At 41.2% G+C, this 18,459-nt stretch overlaps 1 protein-coding gene and 1 long non-coding RNA gene across 2 annotated transcripts in view; one reads left to right on the plus strand and one right to left on the minus strand.

Moving 5' to 3' along the window:
• Nucleotides 1-18,459, minus strand: part of LOC118494861 — a 41,847-nt gene that overhangs the window by 19,819 nt on the left and 3,569 nt on the right. The window contains exons 2-4 of the mRNA XM_036000474.1: nucleotides 15,014-15,184; nucleotides 12,924-13,031; nucleotides 696-759 (exon numbers count right to left, since the gene is read on the minus strand). Of these exons, the coding sequence (XP_035856367.1) occupies nucleotides 696-759; nucleotides 12,924-13,031; nucleotides 15,014-15,173 (332 nt within the window). The 5' untranslated portion in view covers nucleotides 15,174-15,184. The remainder of the gene's footprint in view (nucleotides 1-695; nucleotides 760-12,923; nucleotides 13,032-15,013; nucleotides 15,185-18,459) is intronic.
• LOC116052191 lies at nucleotides 564-12,405 on the plus strand. Its single transcript, XR_004105521.2, has 3 exons — nucleotides 564-629; nucleotides 676-899; nucleotides 11,925-12,405. It is a non-coding gene; the product is annotated as an uncharacterized LOC116052191 (long non-coding RNA).

Below are 18,459 nucleotides of genomic sequence, written 5' to 3' on the forward strand. Positions count from 1 at the left end.
TTGTTGATTGGGTGGTAGTCGGTTCTGTAGTTGTTGATTGGGTGGTAGTCGGTTCTGTAGTTGTTGATTGGGTGGTAGTCAGTTCTGTAGTTGCTGATTGGGTGGTAGTCGGTTGGGTGGTAGTCGGTTCTGTAGTTGTTGATTGGGTGGTAGTCGGTTGGGTGGTAGTCGGTTCTGTAGTTGTTGATTGGGTGGTAGTCGGTTCTGTAGTTGTTGATTGGGTGGTAGTCGGTTGGGTGGTAGTCAGTTCTGTAGTTGTTGATTGGGTGGTAGTCGGTTGGGTGGTAGTCGGTTCTGTAGTTGTTGATTGGGTGGTAGTCGGTTGGGTGGTAGTCGGTTCTGTAGTTGTTGATTGGGTGGTAGTCGGTTGGGTGGTAGTCGGTTCTGTAGTTGTTGATTGGGTGGTAGTCGGTTGGGTGGTAGTCGGTTCTGTAGTTGTTGATTGGGTGGTAGTCGGTTGGGTGGTAGTCGGTTCTGTAGTTGTTGATTGGGTGGTAGTCGGTTGGGTAGTAGTCGGTTCTGTAGTTGTTGATTGGGTGGTAGTCGGTTGGGTGGTAGTCGGTTCTGTAGTTGTTGATTGGGTGGTAGTCGGTTCTGTAGTTGTTGATTGGGTGGTAGTCGGTTGGGTGGTAGTCGGTTCTGTAGTTGTTGATTGGGTGGTAGTCGGTTCTGTAGTTGTTGATTGGGTGGTACTCGGTTGGGTGGTAGTCGGTTCTGTAGTTGTTGATTGGGTGGTAGTCGGTTGGGTGGTAGTCGGTTCTGTAGTTGTTGATTGGGTGGTAGTCGGTTTTGTAGTTGTTGATTGGGTGGTAGTCGGTTCTGTAGTTGTTGATTGGGTGGTACTCGGTTGGGTGGTAGTCGGTTCTGTAGTTGTTGATTGGGTGGTAGTCGGTTTTGTAGTTGTTGATTGGGTGGTAGTCGGGCGCTTGCCGAACACCTTGACCAGGCCGGTATTCAGACGGGACCGGCTGTTCACCTCACAGATAACTGCAACAAACAAGCCATGCACGCAGATGGAAGGAAGCAAAGAAGGACAAAATAGAGAAGGTACATTTTAAAATAAAGTTGAAGTAAAAAACAAAAAAGGTGATAGTCAATAAGTGAGTTTTTTCAATTCTAGTTGTACTGTAGTTGTTTTGTGCTCTATTTGTAGTTTGTTTTTCTTTCTTTATAGTCATTTTGCATGTTTGTGGTCGTTTTGTGACTTTTTGTAGTCCTTTTTTATTTCTTTAGTCGTTTAGTATATCTTTGTGGTCGTAATATGTTTCTCTCTATACACCAAACAACCAGTGGCAACTGGTCACTAGGGGCAGGTGGGCAGGGGTGTTGGACTGGGGGTGCAAAAGGGGACTGAGTACCCAGTGCCCTCATGTGAGGGGGATGCGGGGAGAGGCCCATAGAGAATGCTTTTCTACAGGGCCCAGAATGTTGTGCTATGCCCCTGCAAGTGGGACACAGCCTTTGTGGTGCTGGTCTGTGAATTGGTCATGTTGCGTTGGATAGATTGATAGGTATGCTGGTCTATTAATGTCTGTATGTGTATATGTATATGTAATGATATAGAATGGGTTTGTATAGATCTGTATCCCTAAAAAGTTGTCTGTGGCCTTCATGGTGTTGAGCTCAATGCTATTCGTGTATGTTGGCGCATTTGTTCTGGTTGTGTCACCTTAGATATTTCATTACCAATTTAGGTTAGCGACAGTGGTAATTTTGTGTGTGTGTGTGTGTGTGTGTGTGTGTGTGTGTGTGTGTGTGTGTTTGTGGAACTCTTTGCTGTTTGTTGACATGTTAACAGAGAGAGATACAGAGTATTGTAGCTTTACTGGTATGTAAACCTATCTTTTGCAATGGTTGGTGCCAACCAATTTTTTTTTACATATAAAACGCTACTGAAAACAACTCCTGGATTAATGGAGAAAATCATTTCAACAGTTGTTAGTTGCAGCTAGGGCTGCGCAATATATTGATATTATATCAGCATTTTGGATATTGTAATTAGTACTGTCAGTTAAACGTGTTATTAACGGCGTTAACGCAAACCCATTTGAACGACATACATTATTTATTTTTTTATTTTGTTTGTACTGTATAAGCAAAGTGTTAGTGTTACATCTCATTTGGGTTAGGTACTTGTAGAAATTGTGCAATAATGACAGATTCACACATTTTTCTTTTGTTTACAGTAAATAAATAATAAACAATTACAAATCTTAAAGTCAAGTTCATAAAGTAACTTTCTTTGCATTCATTTGATTCCCAATTAAGATAGACTGGTAAGAATGGCTTTCCATTGTTATTATGAACTTAAAACCAGATCTGAAATGCAAAATAATAGAATTTTATTCATGTGATAAAACATGTGATTAATCGTGATTAACTACAGAAATTTGGCGATTAATTAATTAATTAATTAAAAAATTATTGTTTGACAGCCCTAATCGTAATATAAGTGTTGTCTTTTCATGGTTTTATAGGCTGAATTACAGTAAAGTCATTTTCTGAACTTACCAGACTGTTCTGTTTTATTATTTGCCTTTACTCACTTAGTCAACATATCAACATTATTGATCATTATTTATCACAAATCTCATTGTGTAAATGTTTTGTCAAAGCACCAAAAGTCAATCCGACAATATCGCCGCAATATCGACATTGATGTATTTGGTCAAAAATATTGTGATATTTGATTTTCCACATATCGCCCAGCTCTAGTTGCAGCCCTATACTTTTATTATCTTGCATGTCATGTCACTGCTGTTGTCAATCAATTAAATAAAGGTGCAGTAGGTAAGACTTATAAAACTAACTTTCTGTCATATTTGCTGAAATTGACCCGAAGTTCGAGTAGAACTACATGAAGCAGGTAATTTAAAAAAACATCTGGCTCCTCTGGCTCCACCTACAGCCTGTAGTGTGATTTTCAAAAATCCACAGCTCCCTGTTCAGATGCACCAACCAGGGCCAGGGGGGGGTGTCTAACTGCGTGTCAATCACTGCTCATGCACACGCATTCATTCTCCCTTGTGGGGGGAGGGGCTTAGGAGACCGAGGGACTGAGAAGTTGTCGATGTTAAAATGTTTTGGCTAAGTCCTGGATCTTCACAATCCTACCTACAGCATCTTTAATTTATCTTTGCATGTGGACATCTCTTTCTGCAGTGTTTGTTTACTTCCTGTTTGCATGCTGATGACTCTGGAGGTGATGATGTGACTTATTTAACTCTCAGGAGATTTATTAACATCACCTATTGCCAGGTATTCCTTCTTGAACTTTTGAAGACGTGGGGGCAGAGTGATCGCCTGCCCGAGCTTTTTTTTCAGCTCACATCTGGAGACGGTCCGGCCCTCGGACAGGCTGGGCACCAGAACGGCCACCGCCAATACCACCAGCAACCCAAACTTCATGTCAACAGTTTCTGTGGGGAAAAACATCACCAGGGTTAGAGGAGGATGTTAGGTCAGTCAAATTGTTTTCATTTGCAGGGGTGAAGCCATTTTGGGCTCAGCCCACACCTAAGAAAGAGTTAGCATGCTCCATTTACAGTAGCAGCCAGAGCCGGCCCAACGCATAAGTAAACTAAGTTGCTGCTTAGGGCCCCGTGGCTTCCAGGAGGCCCCAATAACGCTTGAAATGTCCCACAAGAGAGCTTGAAACAGAGCCAGTCGGCCCATGCGCTCACTACCCAACAACTCAGCAAATAATAACCATAAGTAATCAGCCAACCTTGTGAACAAAGAGCTCAGGTGTTCATGATCAGCATCATGAGTTTGCAGAATGTGACAGCTAACCAGTCTGACAGCTGTCGCTGATTGTTCATCATCACTGCAGGAACAGCAACGTGCACTTTATTAACCGCTTGTTGTTTTAAAGACGTGACCTGCTCAGTGGTGGAAGAAGTATTCAGATCCGATCAGATCTGATGTATTGAGGGAGTTGCAAAATCTGCACCCATACAAATCAGCTGGGCTAGACAACCTGGACCCCAATTTCCTAAAATGATCTGCAAATATCATCACTTTCCCCATTACCAACCTGTTTAACCTGTCTCTTGCATCTTCAGAAATTCCCAGAGATTGGAAATCTGCCGCAGTCACCCCTCTCTTCAAAGGGGGAGACACCCTTGACCCAAACTGCTATAGACCCATATCTATCTTACCCTGTCTTTTGAAAGTCTTCGAAAGCTTGGTCAAAAAACAGATTACCAACCACCTTGAATTACACCGTATCCTTTCCACTACACAATCTGGCTTCCGTGCCGGTCTTGGTTGTACCACAGCTACCCTCAAGGTCATAAACGACATCACATCCGCCATTGACAAAAAGCATTGCTGTGCAGCCGTCTACAATGATCTATCCAAGGCCTTTGACTCTGTGAACCATCGTATTCTTATTGACAGACTATACAACACTGGGTTCTCTCACGACTACCTCGACTGCCTTGTGCCTCTGAGAGCCTGTTGTCTGGACCTATGGATGTCTCTATGGGGGTGCCACAATTCTCAGGCCGACTCTTTTCTCCATAGACATTCATGATGTGGCTCTTGCTGTTGGGAACTCTCAAACCCACCTTTATGCAGATGATACCATCCTGTACACATCCGGCCCCTCATTTGATACTGTGCTATCAAACCTCCAGGAGAGCTTCAATGCCATTCAGCACTCCTTCCGCAACCTCCAATTATTACTAAACCCTAGCAAAACCAAGTTCATGCTTTTCAATCGATTGCTGCCCACCCCTGCCAATCCAATTAGCATTACCACTCTCGATGGGTTGGAACTAGAAAATGTGGCGGTGTACAAATACTAAAGCTGAATCTCAATTCTCTATTTACCCTACCCCTTAGCCCTTGGCCCTTGGTTTGCGCGCTCCCGTGAGAGTAAGTGCAGAGCCCCTTATAACACCCACCATTGCAACCTCTATGCATTAGTTGGCTGGCCCTCGTTACACACCCGACGCCTAACTCGCTGGTATCAACTCATTTACAAATCCTTGCTAGGCAAAGCCCCGCTGTACCTACGCTCACTGGTCACTATAGCTTTACCACCTTTGGCCGCCACTCCTTCCAGTTCTTAGCTGTAAATGATTGGAATGAACTACAAAAAACCCTGAAACTCAAAACCCTTATCCCACTAACTGCCTTCAAAGCACATCTGTCTGTGCTCCTTTCCGATCACTGTATGTGCTAACTGATTTCCGTCTTTCATCCACTGTTTTTGCATACTCTTACTCCATTATCTCTGTCATGCCCCATTGCATAGTTGCACAGATGCACATCTTCACCTGCATTGCACTTTCATATCTATTTACGCTAATTTGCACTATTCACCTGCCCTTGTATGCTCAACCGTTATTTCTTCCCACCTTTGTTGTCATACAATTTTTGCATGTCTATTAACCTACTTCCCTATCTAGACCACAATCTACACTAACTGTATATTGACTATATTGTCTCTTTACTACATTTCAGCATTTATATAGTCTGGTCGTCTGGCGATGAGAAGAGTTTAAAACATGTTTCTGCTAAAGAAAAGTCAGGAGCACATGGTGAGAAAAAGCATAACTATTGGTGATGGTTCTGACTGTTAATAATTATTGCAGAACACTGTGCTGAGGAATTTCATCTACTGTTGTTTTACCTGATTCCACAACAAATGAGATCATCTATTCAAAAAGCAAAGTGTAGTTAAAGTCTTAGTTTAAAGAAGTATAGTTACAGAAACATATGTTCATGTCCCTAAAAGTATGTTTGCAGAAGCACTCTAAAAACAATTCATACTTAAAATAAAGTTTTTATGGATGCCCGGATAGCTCAGTTGGTAGAGAGGGCGCCCATATATAGAGGTTTACTCCTTGACGCAGGGGGCCTGGGTTCCACTCCGACCTGCGGCCCTTTGCTGCATGTCATTCCCCCTCTCTCTCCCCTTTCATTTCTTCTGCTGTCCTGTCAAAATAAAGGCCGAAAATGCCCCAAAAAATTATCTTAAAAAAAAAAGTCAATGTCATTGGATCATTGCAAAATGACACAAATAAGTCCTGTTCATTTTTATTTTTTTTAAGTGAAATATCTGCCAGTAGGATGAGATTATTTTACCTGACTACAGAACAAATCAAATCATCTATTGAAAAGTCAACTTATTCAAATGATAAAATGCAAGTTTTTTTTCCGTCTTGTTTCGAGATATTTATCCTCATTTCTAGAAAATCTGTGAAACGAAGGAAATGAACCGAGGAAAACAAGCATACAAACATTATTCTTAAGGGGAAAAAGTCTTAAAGGCTGAATTTAAAGATTTATATTTACAGAAATGTATGTCCATGTTTTTGTTGTCATCCTTTTATCAGATAAACAATCTGCACAACATCACGACAAATAAAGTTAATAAGACACCATCTGCCTTTTAATTATATCCAACATTAATGCACAAACAGTCATAAAGTACAAGTTGTACCCAGAAGATACGTAGCAGGCAAAGACAAATAACTGGTCCTACAAAGTGCTGAGTAAAACAAACATGGCAACAAAACAAGTGATGAAATCTTCATCAAATATAACTTTTCATAAAATATACCCAAAACAGAACTGACAATATGGCAATACAAGCAATGATAACAGAAAAAAGATGTTTCTTACGGTTCAAACGTTGTTCCAAGTACAGTAAAAAGTTTCTCTGTTGATGGAAGTTTGCAGCTCTGTGTCTTCAGACAGAAAAATCTGAGTTTATATATCATGACTTTAAGCGGTGGACCAACCTGTTTTATGAGTTATATTGGCTCGTTTCCTCAAAGCAACACGACAATAGTCAAAGTCATCATGACTCAACAGTTTCTGTGTCCATTGTGAAAACGTGAAGTACATTTAGAGATTAAGAAAGAACAACCAACAATGACATCAGAGACTGTTCACCCAACAGCTGACAGTGACATTAACAGCTTGTGTTGTCTTTCGTATCACATTACAGCCACAATAAAGCATCATAGTCACAATCACACAGAGTGACCCCAGGTTGCGTGGGTGTAGTCTCGTATGTTGAAATCTCAACATTGGTTATCTGTCACAGAATGATTTTTTTTATTGGTTTATAAATCACTGAATGGCTTTGTCCCGTCCTGTTGGACATGGTTGAGACGTGTGTGCATGCTCGGTAACTCAAGGGTGTCAAACTCAAGGGCCTCACACCGGAAAATGAAAATTGCATTAAGGGCCAGACGTGTAGGTTACTGAAATGTTTTTATTTCATTATCATGACTCTCATATAGCCTTCTCCCTTAGTTTGGTCCACATAAAGCCATAAAAAAGTTCCTCAGCCATCATAGACTTTAACAAATCAAAGGCAGGCGAACACACAGCCAACTCACAGCAACCTGTTCCACAGCCTGAATATGAAAACTTCCTGCTTCTGGGGGAATTTCTGAGTCTTAAAGTCGGCTAATCCTGCTCTCAGTGTCATGTAATTGCATTTCGAAAAACGTTTTGGTTTGGCGCACAACTAGGCTGGCCAAAATTAAAGTATCTTGGATCAGCTGGAAAATGCATCGTCACAAAGCTGAAAACAGGGCTGTTTTTCTGACACCATGAAAAGTTTAAAAACTTTTTAGAGATACGTAGTTCTCACAGGACAGCGGAACTACTTTAGGAACAGCTGGCCAGTGTACCTGAGTTCTTCATGAGACACCAGTGGGTGGGTCCCTTCACTCCGAGAGCACTGATTGGTTTCTTTGCTGCCTTGCCTTCTTTTGTTTGACACCGACAACACGGCTCACATTAATCTCTGCATCCATGCACTCTCACCGTTACTGACCTTAACACCTCATTGTTATAACACTGTAACTTGCTTTAATACATTTCAGTTTTTTAATCACTAAGTTTGGCATGCATCTCCCACCTGTGGTGTGGCCGGTCGTAACATCTATCTGACAAAAGACAAAACAAGCATTTTCATTTAAAAAAAGTTAATGTACACATCAAACTTAGAAAGTGAGTTTCAGTCAAGAAATAAATGAAATTAAGTACAAAAATTGTAATTTATTATGAATGTATTGATATATTTTGTAATGAGTAGTCTGGTGCATTCTAACAGAGAGGTAGCCAAAATAACTGAATCAAGTAAACATGTCTTAGGAAAAATATAAAAAATATATTTAAGCCCCTCTGCGTCTGCTTTTCAACACTTTATGCAAAGCCTGTCAGATCCGCCCCCTTTGGAGAATTTACTCAGTTACGTAGGGAAAGTATTGTCATGTTAAAAGATTCCTTTTGAAACTTGAGACCATTTTCATTGTGACCTTTGTGCATCAGACCTCATGGGAAAATGCATGATGTGTGTTCACTTCCCAAGCATTTGTTTGAATCATGTTACAGCCAAAAGATGAACCGGTTAGCCTTCTCCTGCCATCTGGCTCAGTGTTGGGCAAACACTCTGACCCGGTCTGTCTGCAGGTTTTCATGCCCGACCAAATACCCCCCCTTACTGCTTTATAGTCCATTATGTTTTTGATATATTTTGAATGTCAATGTTTTCCTTCTCATAGGCTAAATAAAGGTATTCCCACCATAAATTGGTGCATTAAAGTGTATCAGAATGCAGGAAATGAAGTCTTTGACGCTCAAAATAACCCTGGGGGAGGACACTCAGACCCCCCACTATGATATGACCTCAGGAACAATCAGGAGGTTGGAGAAAGAGCACAGGTGTCAAACTTAAGGCCTGCAGGCCAATCCCAAATTTGAATCCGGTCTGTATATCAATTTAGGTTTACAATACATTTTGGCCCGCCTAACCAAACCAAAAAGACTATAACTGTTTTTCAAACTGCAATTACATGACACTCGGTGTGAATAGTTGCATTTGAGAGTTATATGATTCAATAGCAAATAATTGCAAACAATTTTGATCTGCAAGGCTTACTCATTTATGCATTTTGTACCAAAGCAATAATAAATGACTATAGTCATGTGAACAACTGACCTAATGTTCATATAAATAGTCATATATAGTTTGACAAAGTTTAATAGTCATTTGACAACTGTGCCAAAGCGATTGAGAAAAACGGTATAATAAAACATCAGATTTTATAAACTACATGTGTTTTGTGTGCAAAAATCCTAATGTGTAACTGAAGCTGTCCGGTTAATGTAGTGGAGTAAAAAGTACAATATTTCTCTCTGAAATGCCACTAGGCCACTAGGCCACCCAGTCACCCTATCTGTCGCCATTCTGTACTGTGGAGCTGGCCATACTAAAAACTTGAAGCTGGTGACACGCACCACCTCAGTCCCGTTGATGCAAATGGGTGTGTGTGTGTGTGTGTGTGTGTGTGTGCTAGCTTTAGACTTCTGAAGTCCACAATGAGCTCTTTATAAAGGAGTCTGTTCACTTAGTGTTCAGGGAGAAACTGGTCTGTGCCTGATCTGTGTATGCGACTGTTTCTCCCCCTCTAGTGTTTATGTTATAGATCTGAATAAAGCTGCATCTAATCTGAAGACATCTGAATCGGTCATCTGTGAAGTCTCCTCAATCCATTTCCAGATATCAATGTTAAAAAAGGAATTTGAATTAAATGACTTTACCTTGTCGCTGAAATGTGCTATATACAGTAAATAAAGTTGCCTTGCCTTACTGTAAATTATCAGAATAAGTAGTCTGATCAGAAAAGATTTAAGATCAGTCTGTGTTTTTATAAAAACTCAAATACAAACCATATATTGCAGATATACGTGTATTGGAAAATCACAGATAAAGATGCAAAAAATATTTATTATTATTACTATTTTTTTGTATTTTTTTTAAATAATCACAAAGTAGATTAAAGTGGTAAAACAATATCATCAAAACTATTCAAATTACTAAAATACATTTGTCAGTTCAACTTCAAGTTGGGGGCAAATTCGCCCACAAAGGAACTTTATTAAAGAAATCTCATTGGTTAATTAAAATGAAGAAATTATAAAATGCTCCACAATATTTGAGATGAAACCATGAGGATCAAAGGTCACGTTGAAGGTAGAAGAAATGATTGTTGGTGTGATCTTCAGCAGCAGGTGGAAAACGTGTCAGCTTCTTTTTAACATTCATCAAAGTAGTTCTTGGTGCCATATCGGCACTCGCGAGAGGCGGACTTCAAAAACAAGCTATTGTGACGAAAAAAAAGTAAAACAATTTGTTAGTACAGCCGTTATTAATTTGTCAGTAAGCAGCATATTCTTTTATCATTTTATTGTTTCATTGTTCTTTACTGTTTGAATTCAATTCATTTTCTTTTACAATCTCCTAGCTCATGGTCACTCTACCTTGGATGGTTTAGACATTATAGCTAATAATCAAAATACTTAAGGACAAAATTGCTTTCTGTGGGAGTGTCTGCAGCCTGTTAAAAGTTCTCTGAGGAAAATTGTGTCATTGGTTGTAGCGTCCCTTTTAAAAAGGTATTTCAAAAAGTACAAAGTTCTGGGTGGGCTATAATCTGTCAAATATAAGCCTCATTCATTAATTCGAATCATTTTGAGGCAGAAACTGTCACGAGCTGCGTCGAAAGTAGACTAATCTTGGACCAAAACGCAGTTAAAGAGATTTATTGCAGACAGGAAAAACACTTACTTGGAGTACTATCCACAAGGAAAGGCAATTCACGACAGGAAACACAACACAAACAGCACGCAACAACAAAACAATGATCTGACATGAGACAAAGACAGCACAGGGACTAAATACACCAGGTAATGAACACTAACAACGGACAGGTGATACAAACAGGTGGAACACATCAGGGCGGGGCAGAACAATCAAACAGGCGGGAAAACAGAAAACAGGAAGTAAACTAGACAAGACAAGGGAGAACAAACAGATACTGTCACAACCGTGACAACCAGAGAAATTTTTAAATATAAAGGTCGCAATTTTAAACATGTTTTTAACGTTTTGTGTGTCGCAGTTTGGTTATGTTTTGGAACCAAAACTTCTTAATTTAAGTTAAGAAAAAGATCATGTTTTGGGTTAAAGTCTTTACGCATTTGACACCGAACATGGCTTTGGTTACGTAAAAAAAAAAAAACTAAAAATTTTTTTTTAATTATCAAACAGGCCTCGAACCTCGCTCTCCCTGGTGAAAGTCGTTTTGTCACCTTACTTCCTGCTTTGCTCCTGTCATAATTACTACAGTCAATAGATGGCGCCGCCACTATAAACGTTAATATAGGTCGTATGTTGCTGCTTAAACAAGTGGAAAAATGACTTAAGGCACAGGGCGCTGTTGCAGATGGAAAATACTTTGATGCTCACTTTTTGGCACCTATCCAAAAAGTCACATTTCTATTACATATACATGACTTTTACACTATCTATATGCAATATTCATTCTAACTTAAACAATTCCAATACAATAAGAGCGTCTCCAAAGGTAAATTTCTAAACTTACCTCCACTGATCAGTCTTCACAAAGCAATCAATGTCGTCCATAATGTTATCATCAGTGAAGGCTTCAGGGGGAGAAAAAAGAACAGCTTTTAATGTGCAAAATATCTCATTTAAACATTCATCATGTCTGTATGTGTCTGGTTGAAAGACTTACCATTGCAGGCTGTGTTGCACTTGTTTTTGGAGGAGCGATAACCGGAGTTACAGAAGGTCTTGTCAGACAGCTGGAAGATCCCGTAAAGGCCGAAAGACAACTGCTTGGTCTCCTCACTGGATCGGTCCTCACTGGATCGCTTCTTACGTTCCCCACCTTCCTCAGCCTCGTATTCATCCGCCGTCTCGTTGTGCCGGTTCAGCAGTTCCTCCAGCCTCAAGTCCATCTCTGCCGAGTCAGACTCCTCGCTGCTTGCCTCGTGCTTTCTTCTGTTGTTGCCATCTCCAGTTCTGTTTGTGGCACCTGTTGGGATTGGTTGGGTGGCCGTTGGAGCAGTGGTAGTCGGTTCTGTAGTTGTTGATTGGGTGGTAGTCGTTTGGGTGGTAGTCAGTTGGGTGGTAGTCGGTTCTGTAGTTGTTGATTGGGTGGTAGTCAGTTCTGTAGTTGTTGATTGGGTGGTAGTCAGTTCTGTAGTTGTTGATTGGGTGGTAGTCAGTTCTGTAGTTGTTGATTGGGTGGTAGTCGGTTCTGTAGTTGTTGATTGGGTGGTAGTCAGTGCTGTAGTTGTTGATTGGGTGGTAGTCGGTTCTGTTGTTGTTGATTGGGTGGTAGTCAGTTCTGTAGTTGTTGATTGGGTGGTAGTCGGTTCTGTAGTTGTTGATTGGGTGGTAGTCAGTTCTGTAGTTGTTGATTGGGTGGTAGTCAGTTCTGTAGTTGTTGATTGGGTGGTAGTCGGTTCTGTAGTTGTTGATTGGGTGGTAGTCAGTTCTGTAGTTGTTGATTGGGTGGTAGTCAGTTCTGTAGTTGTTGATTGGGTGGTAGTCGGTTCTGTATTTGCTGATTGGGTGGTAGTCGGTTCTGTAGTTGCTGATTGGGTGGTAGTTGGTTGGATGGTAGTCGGTTTTGTAGTTGCTGATTGGGGGGTAGTCGGTTGGGTGGTAGTCGGTTCTGTAGTTGCTGATTGGGTGGTAGTTGGTTGGATGGTAGTCGGTTCTGTAGTTGCTGATTGGGTGGTAGTCGGTTGGGTGGTAGTCGGTTCTGTAGTTGCTGATTGGGTGGTAGTCGGTTGGATGGTAGTCGGTTCTGTAGTTGCTGATTGGGTGGTAGTCGGTTGGGTGGTAGTCGGTTCTGTAGTTGCTGATTGGGTGGTAGTTGGTTGGATGGTAGTCGGTTCTGTAGTTGCTGATTGGGTGGTAGTCGGTTGGGTGGTAGTCGGTTCTGTAGTTGCTGATTGGGTGGTAGTTGGTTGGAGGGTAGTCGGTTCTGTAGTTGCTGATTGGGTGGTAGTCGGTTGGATGGTAGTCGGTTCTGTAGTTACTGATTGGGTGGTAGTCGGTTGGGTGGTAGTCGGTCGTGTTATGACCATAGTTGTTGGCTTGGCTGTGGTTGTAGTTCTACGTTTGCCAAACACCTTGACCAGGCCGGTATTCAGACGGGACCGGCTGTTCAACTCACAGATAACTGCAACAAACAAGCCATGCACACAGATAGAAGGAAGCAAAGGACAAAATAGAGAAGGTACATTTTAAAATCAAGTTGAAGTAAAAAACAAAAAAGTGTCAATAAGTGGGTTTTTATAATTGTATTTGTACTGTAGTTGTTTTGTGTCTATTTGTAGTTTGTTTTTCTTTCTTTATAGTCATTTTGCATGTTTGTGGTCGTTGTGACTTAGTCCTTTTTTATTTCTTTAGTCGTTAAGTATATCTTTGTGGTCGTAATATGTTTCTCTCATACACCAAACAACCAGTGGTGACTGGTCACTAGGGGCAGGTGGACAGGGGTGTCAGACTGGGGGTGCAAAAGGGGACTGAGTACCCAGGGCCCTCATGTGAGGGGGATGCGGGGAGAGGCCCATAGAGAATGCTTTTCTACAGGGCCCAGAATTTTGTGCTACGCCCCTGCAAGTGGGACACAGCCTTTGTGGTGCTGGTCTGTGAATTGGTCATTTTGCGTTGGATCTATTGATAGATATGCTGGTCTATTAATGTTATTAATGTTATTAACCCAGCACCATTACCGCCCTCTTGAGGCTAAATAGTTTTGTGCAGCTAACACATAGCCTAGCTTCAATGAGCTAACAGCTAATCTGGCCGTGACCGGTTGCGTCACACCCCCCTCCTCCTCGCTCTCTCTCTCTCTCTCTCTCTCTCTCTCTCTCTCTCTCTCTCTCTCTCTCTCTCTCTCTCTCTCTCGCTCTCTCTTTCGCTCACACACACACACACACACACACAGATCACATCACGTGCTGGTTTGTTTTTGCTTTGTTTTGTTGTAGTTTAAAAAAGGTATATTGGTTTTAATTGATCGAAAGATTATTGATTGGCCATTGATGATTTTGAAGTTAATACATTCTATTATATTTTAAATAGCAGTTGTCTGTGATTATTTGTGTACTTATTGTAATAAGCTAGTTAAACAGGTCGTTGCTTGGATTCACCCTTCCTTTTGTTCCTTTAGAATATACCAGATAAATTAACCAAGTTAATTCAGATCAGTATTTTAAAGGGAACACCACCAAAATGAAACTGTTTCACAGTTTGATTATTGGTCCCTGACTTCCAGGGTGGTGCCCGTTTTGATTGTTTGTCAATTTGGCAAAGTTATTAATGACGCATATTCATTACTTTAATAATTAAATAATTTAATATTGACAAAACATCTTTGATAATTTGCCAATAATTAAATCTGTACCCTACCGATACCCAACATAACTGTTTTATTATTTGCCTTTACTCACTTAGTCAACATATCAACATTATTGATGATTATTTATCACAAATCTCATTGTGTAAATGTTTTGTCAAAGCACCAAAAGTCAACCCAACAATATCGCCGCAATATCGACATCGATGTATTTGGTCAAAAATATCATGATATTTGATTTTCTCCATATGGCCCAGCTCTAGTTGCAGCTCTATACTTTTATTATCTTGCATGTCATGTCACTGCTGTTGTCAATAAAGGTGCAGTAGGTAAGACTTATAAAACTAACTTTCTGTCATATTTGCTGAAACTGACCCTATGTTCGAGTAGAACTACATGAAGCAGGTAATAAATAAAAAAAATCCACAGCTCTCTGTTCAGATGCAGCAATCAGGGCCAGGGTGGGGTGTCTAACTGCATGTCAATCACTGCTCATGCACACGCATTCATTCTTCGTTATGGGAGGAGGGGCTTAGGAGACCGTTTTGGGCTTTAGCAGAAAGAGGGGAGGGACTGAGAAGTTGTCGATGTTCAAATTTTGTGGCTGAGTCCTGGATCTTCGCAATCCTACCTACGGCATCTTTAAAATATCTTTGCATGTGGCCATCTCTTTCTGCAGTGTTTGTTTACTTCCTGTTTGCAGGAACAAACTCTCTTTTTTCTCAGAGAGTGATTCATGCTGGTGACTCTGGAGATGATGATGTGACTTATTTAACTCTCAGGAGATTTATTAACCTCACCTATTGCCAGGTATTGTTGCTTGAACTTTTGAAGACGTGGGGGCAGCGTGATCGCCTGCCCGAGCTTTTGTCTCAGCTCGCATCTGGAGACGGTCCGGCCCTCGGACAGGCTGGGCACCAGAACGGCCACCGCCAATACCACCAGCAACCCAAACTTCATGTCAACAGTTTCTGTGGGGAAAAACATCACCAGGGTTAGAGGAGGATGTTAGGTCAGTCAAATTGTTTTCATTTGCAGGGGTGAAGCCATTTTGGGCTCAGCCCACACCTAAGAAAGAGTTTGGGGGCATGCTCCATTTACAGTAGCAGCCAGAGCCAGCCCAACGCATAAGTAAACTAAGTGGCTGCTTAGGGCCCCGTGGCTTCCAGGAGGCCCCAATAACGCTTGAAATGTCCCACAAGAGAGCTTGAAACAGAGCCAGTCCGCCCATGCGCTCACTACCCAACAACTCAGCAAATAATAACCATAAGTAATCAGCCAACCTTGTGAACAAAGAGCTCAGGTGTTCATGATTAGCATCATGAGTTTGCAGAATGTGACAGCTAACCAGTCTGACAGCTGTCGCTGATTGTTCATCATCACTGCAGGAACAGCAACGTGCACTTTATTATCCGCTTATTGTTTTAAAGGTATGACCTGCTCAGTGGTGGAAGAAGTATTCAGATCCGATCAGATCTGATGTATTGAGGGAGTTGCAAAATCTGGACCCTACAAATCAGCTGGGCTAGACAACCTGGACCCCAATTTCCTAAAATGATCTGCAAATATCATCACTTTCCCCATTACCAACCTGTTTAACCTGTCTTGCATCTTCAGAAATTCCCAGAGATTGGAAATCTGCCGCAGTCACCCCTCTCTTCAAAGGGGGAGACACCCTTGACCCAAACTACTATAGACCCATATCTATCTTATCCTGTCTTTTGAAAGTCTTCGAAAGCTTGGTCAATAAACAGATTACCAACCACCTTGAATTACACCGTATCCTTTCCACTACACAATCTGGCTTCCGTGCCGTGCTGTGCAGCCGTCTACATTGATCTATCCAAGGCCTTTGACTCTGTTAACCATTGTATTCTTATTGACAGTATACAACATTGGGTTCTCTCACGACTGCCTCGCGTGGTTCAAAAATTACTTTTCCGATAGGGTCCAGTGCGTTAAATCTGCGGGCCTGTTGTCTGGACCTATGGATGTCTCTATGGGGGTGCCACAAGGTTCGATTCTCGGGCCGACTCTTTTCTCCATATACATAAATGATGTGGCTCTTGCTGTTGGGAATTCTCAAACCCACCTTTATGCGGATGACACCATCTTGTACACATCCGGCCCCTCATTGGATACTGTGCTATCAAACCTCCAGGAGAGCTTCAATGCCATTCAGCACTCCTTCCGAAACCTCCAATTATTATTAAACTCTAGCAAAACCAAGTTCATGCTTTTCAATCAATCGCTGCCCACCCCTGCCTATCCAATTAGCATTACCACTCTCGATGGGTTGGAACTAGAAAATGTGGTGGTGTACAAATACTTAGGTGTCTGGTTAGACAGTTCCCTCTCCTTCCAGCAACACATAAACCACCTTCAATCTAAAGTTAAGTCTAGGATCGGTTTCCTATTTCGCAACAGGGCCTCCTTCACTCTCGCTTCAGTGAAAATGACAATTTTACCAATTCTAGATTTCAGTGATGTCATATACAGAACTGCCTCAAACTCTCTCCTGAAAAAACTGGATGTTCTCTATCACAGTGTCATACGTTTTGTGACCAGAGCCCCTTATAACACCCACCATTGCAACCTCTATGCATTAGTTGGCTGGCCCTCGTTACACACCCGACGCTGACTAACTCGCTGGTATCAACTCATTTACAAATCCTTGCTAGGCAAAGCCCCGCTGTACCTACGCTCACTGGTCACTATAGCTTTACCCACCCGCAGCCTTCGCTCAAGCAGTTACATCTCCTTGGTCACCCCAAAAGCCCACACCTCCTTTGGCCACCACTCAAGCCAGTTCTCAGCTGTAAATGATTGGAATGAACTACAAAAAACCCTGAAACTCAAAACCCTTATCCCACTAACTGCCTTCAAAGCACATCTGTCTGTGCTCCTTTCCGATCACTGTATGTGCTAACTGATCCCCATCTTTCATCCACTGTTTTTGCATACTCTTACTCCATTATCTCTGTCATGCCCCATTGCATAGTTGCACAGATGCACATCTTCACCTGCATTGCACTTTCATATCTATTTACGTAATTTGCACTATTCACCTGCCCTTGTATGCTCAACCGTTATTTCTTCCCACCTTTGTTGTCACACAATTTTTGCACATCTATTAACCTACTTCCCTATCTAGACCGTAATCTGCACTAACTGTATATTGACTATATTGACTCTTTACTACATTTCATCATTTATATAGTCTGTCTATTCTTGCATATTGTATTATTACTGATATACTTCACTACCTAGACCACCATTTGCACTAATTGTATATTGTCTCTTCTCTACATTCAGCATTTATATAGACTGATTACTGCTTACTGTTATTACTGATCTACATCACTTAATAGACTGCAACTTGCACTAACTGTAGATTGACTCTTCACCACACCTCAGCATTTATCTAGACTGTCTATTCATATACATTATGTTATAACTGATCTACTTCACTAACTAGACCTCTAGACTAACTGTTTCTCTTTACACCATCGACTCTTTACACCATCTCAGCAGTGATATAGACTCTCTGTTCATGTATATTGCATATCCATCTACTTACTTGCACCTCACTACGTGCCAGCATTTGTAATTGCCCACTTATTCTGCACTTTATGTAGTGTAGTGGGAATTTTATTTTAACATTATTTTAACATTATAGTTTGATATCTTACAAGATTCTCTTATATACTTTACAGGAGTTTCCTAATAATCTTTAGTTTTGTAATAGACTTTCAGACTCCAAGAGAAGAAGCAACTGGCATCATGAAACCTTGAGTCTAGGTGAAGCTATTCTCTGTGAAAGTTATTTATTAGATAAAATTAGGCAGAAGGCCTAAATACAAATAGACTAACATGCTCCAAGGGAGTCCCTGTCTATTTAGAGACAGACTGCAGAAGGAAATAAGATAGTTTAAGAAAAAGTTCTTGACTACTGAAAGGTTTTTGTCTGCAGGGCTGTACCGGGTTTTTACAAGGTTTGCCGAAAAAAGAACCGAGCCTTGTGGTGACGATCACATTGTAAGGAAATAGTATACTAGCTTCTGTTATTGTGAGTAAATGAAAGCTCAAAGCCGTGCCAGGTATCGGGCCCCAATGTGGGCGAGATGGTTGGAAAAATATGGACCGGACTGCTTGAGATGTTTGTCATATTGGTAAAAATGGAACACTAAGTACAAACAAAGTTAAGAATGCTAAAACTAGATTTAGAAGAAGAGAAAAACCAAAA

This window comes from Sander lucioperca, chromosome 4, assembly GCF_008315115.2.
Source record: "Sander lucioperca isolate FBNREF2018 chromosome 4, SLUC_FBN_1.2, whole genome shotgun sequence".
NCBI classification, from domain to species: Eukaryota; Metazoa; Chordata; class Actinopteri; order Perciformes; family Percidae; genus Sander; species Sander lucioperca.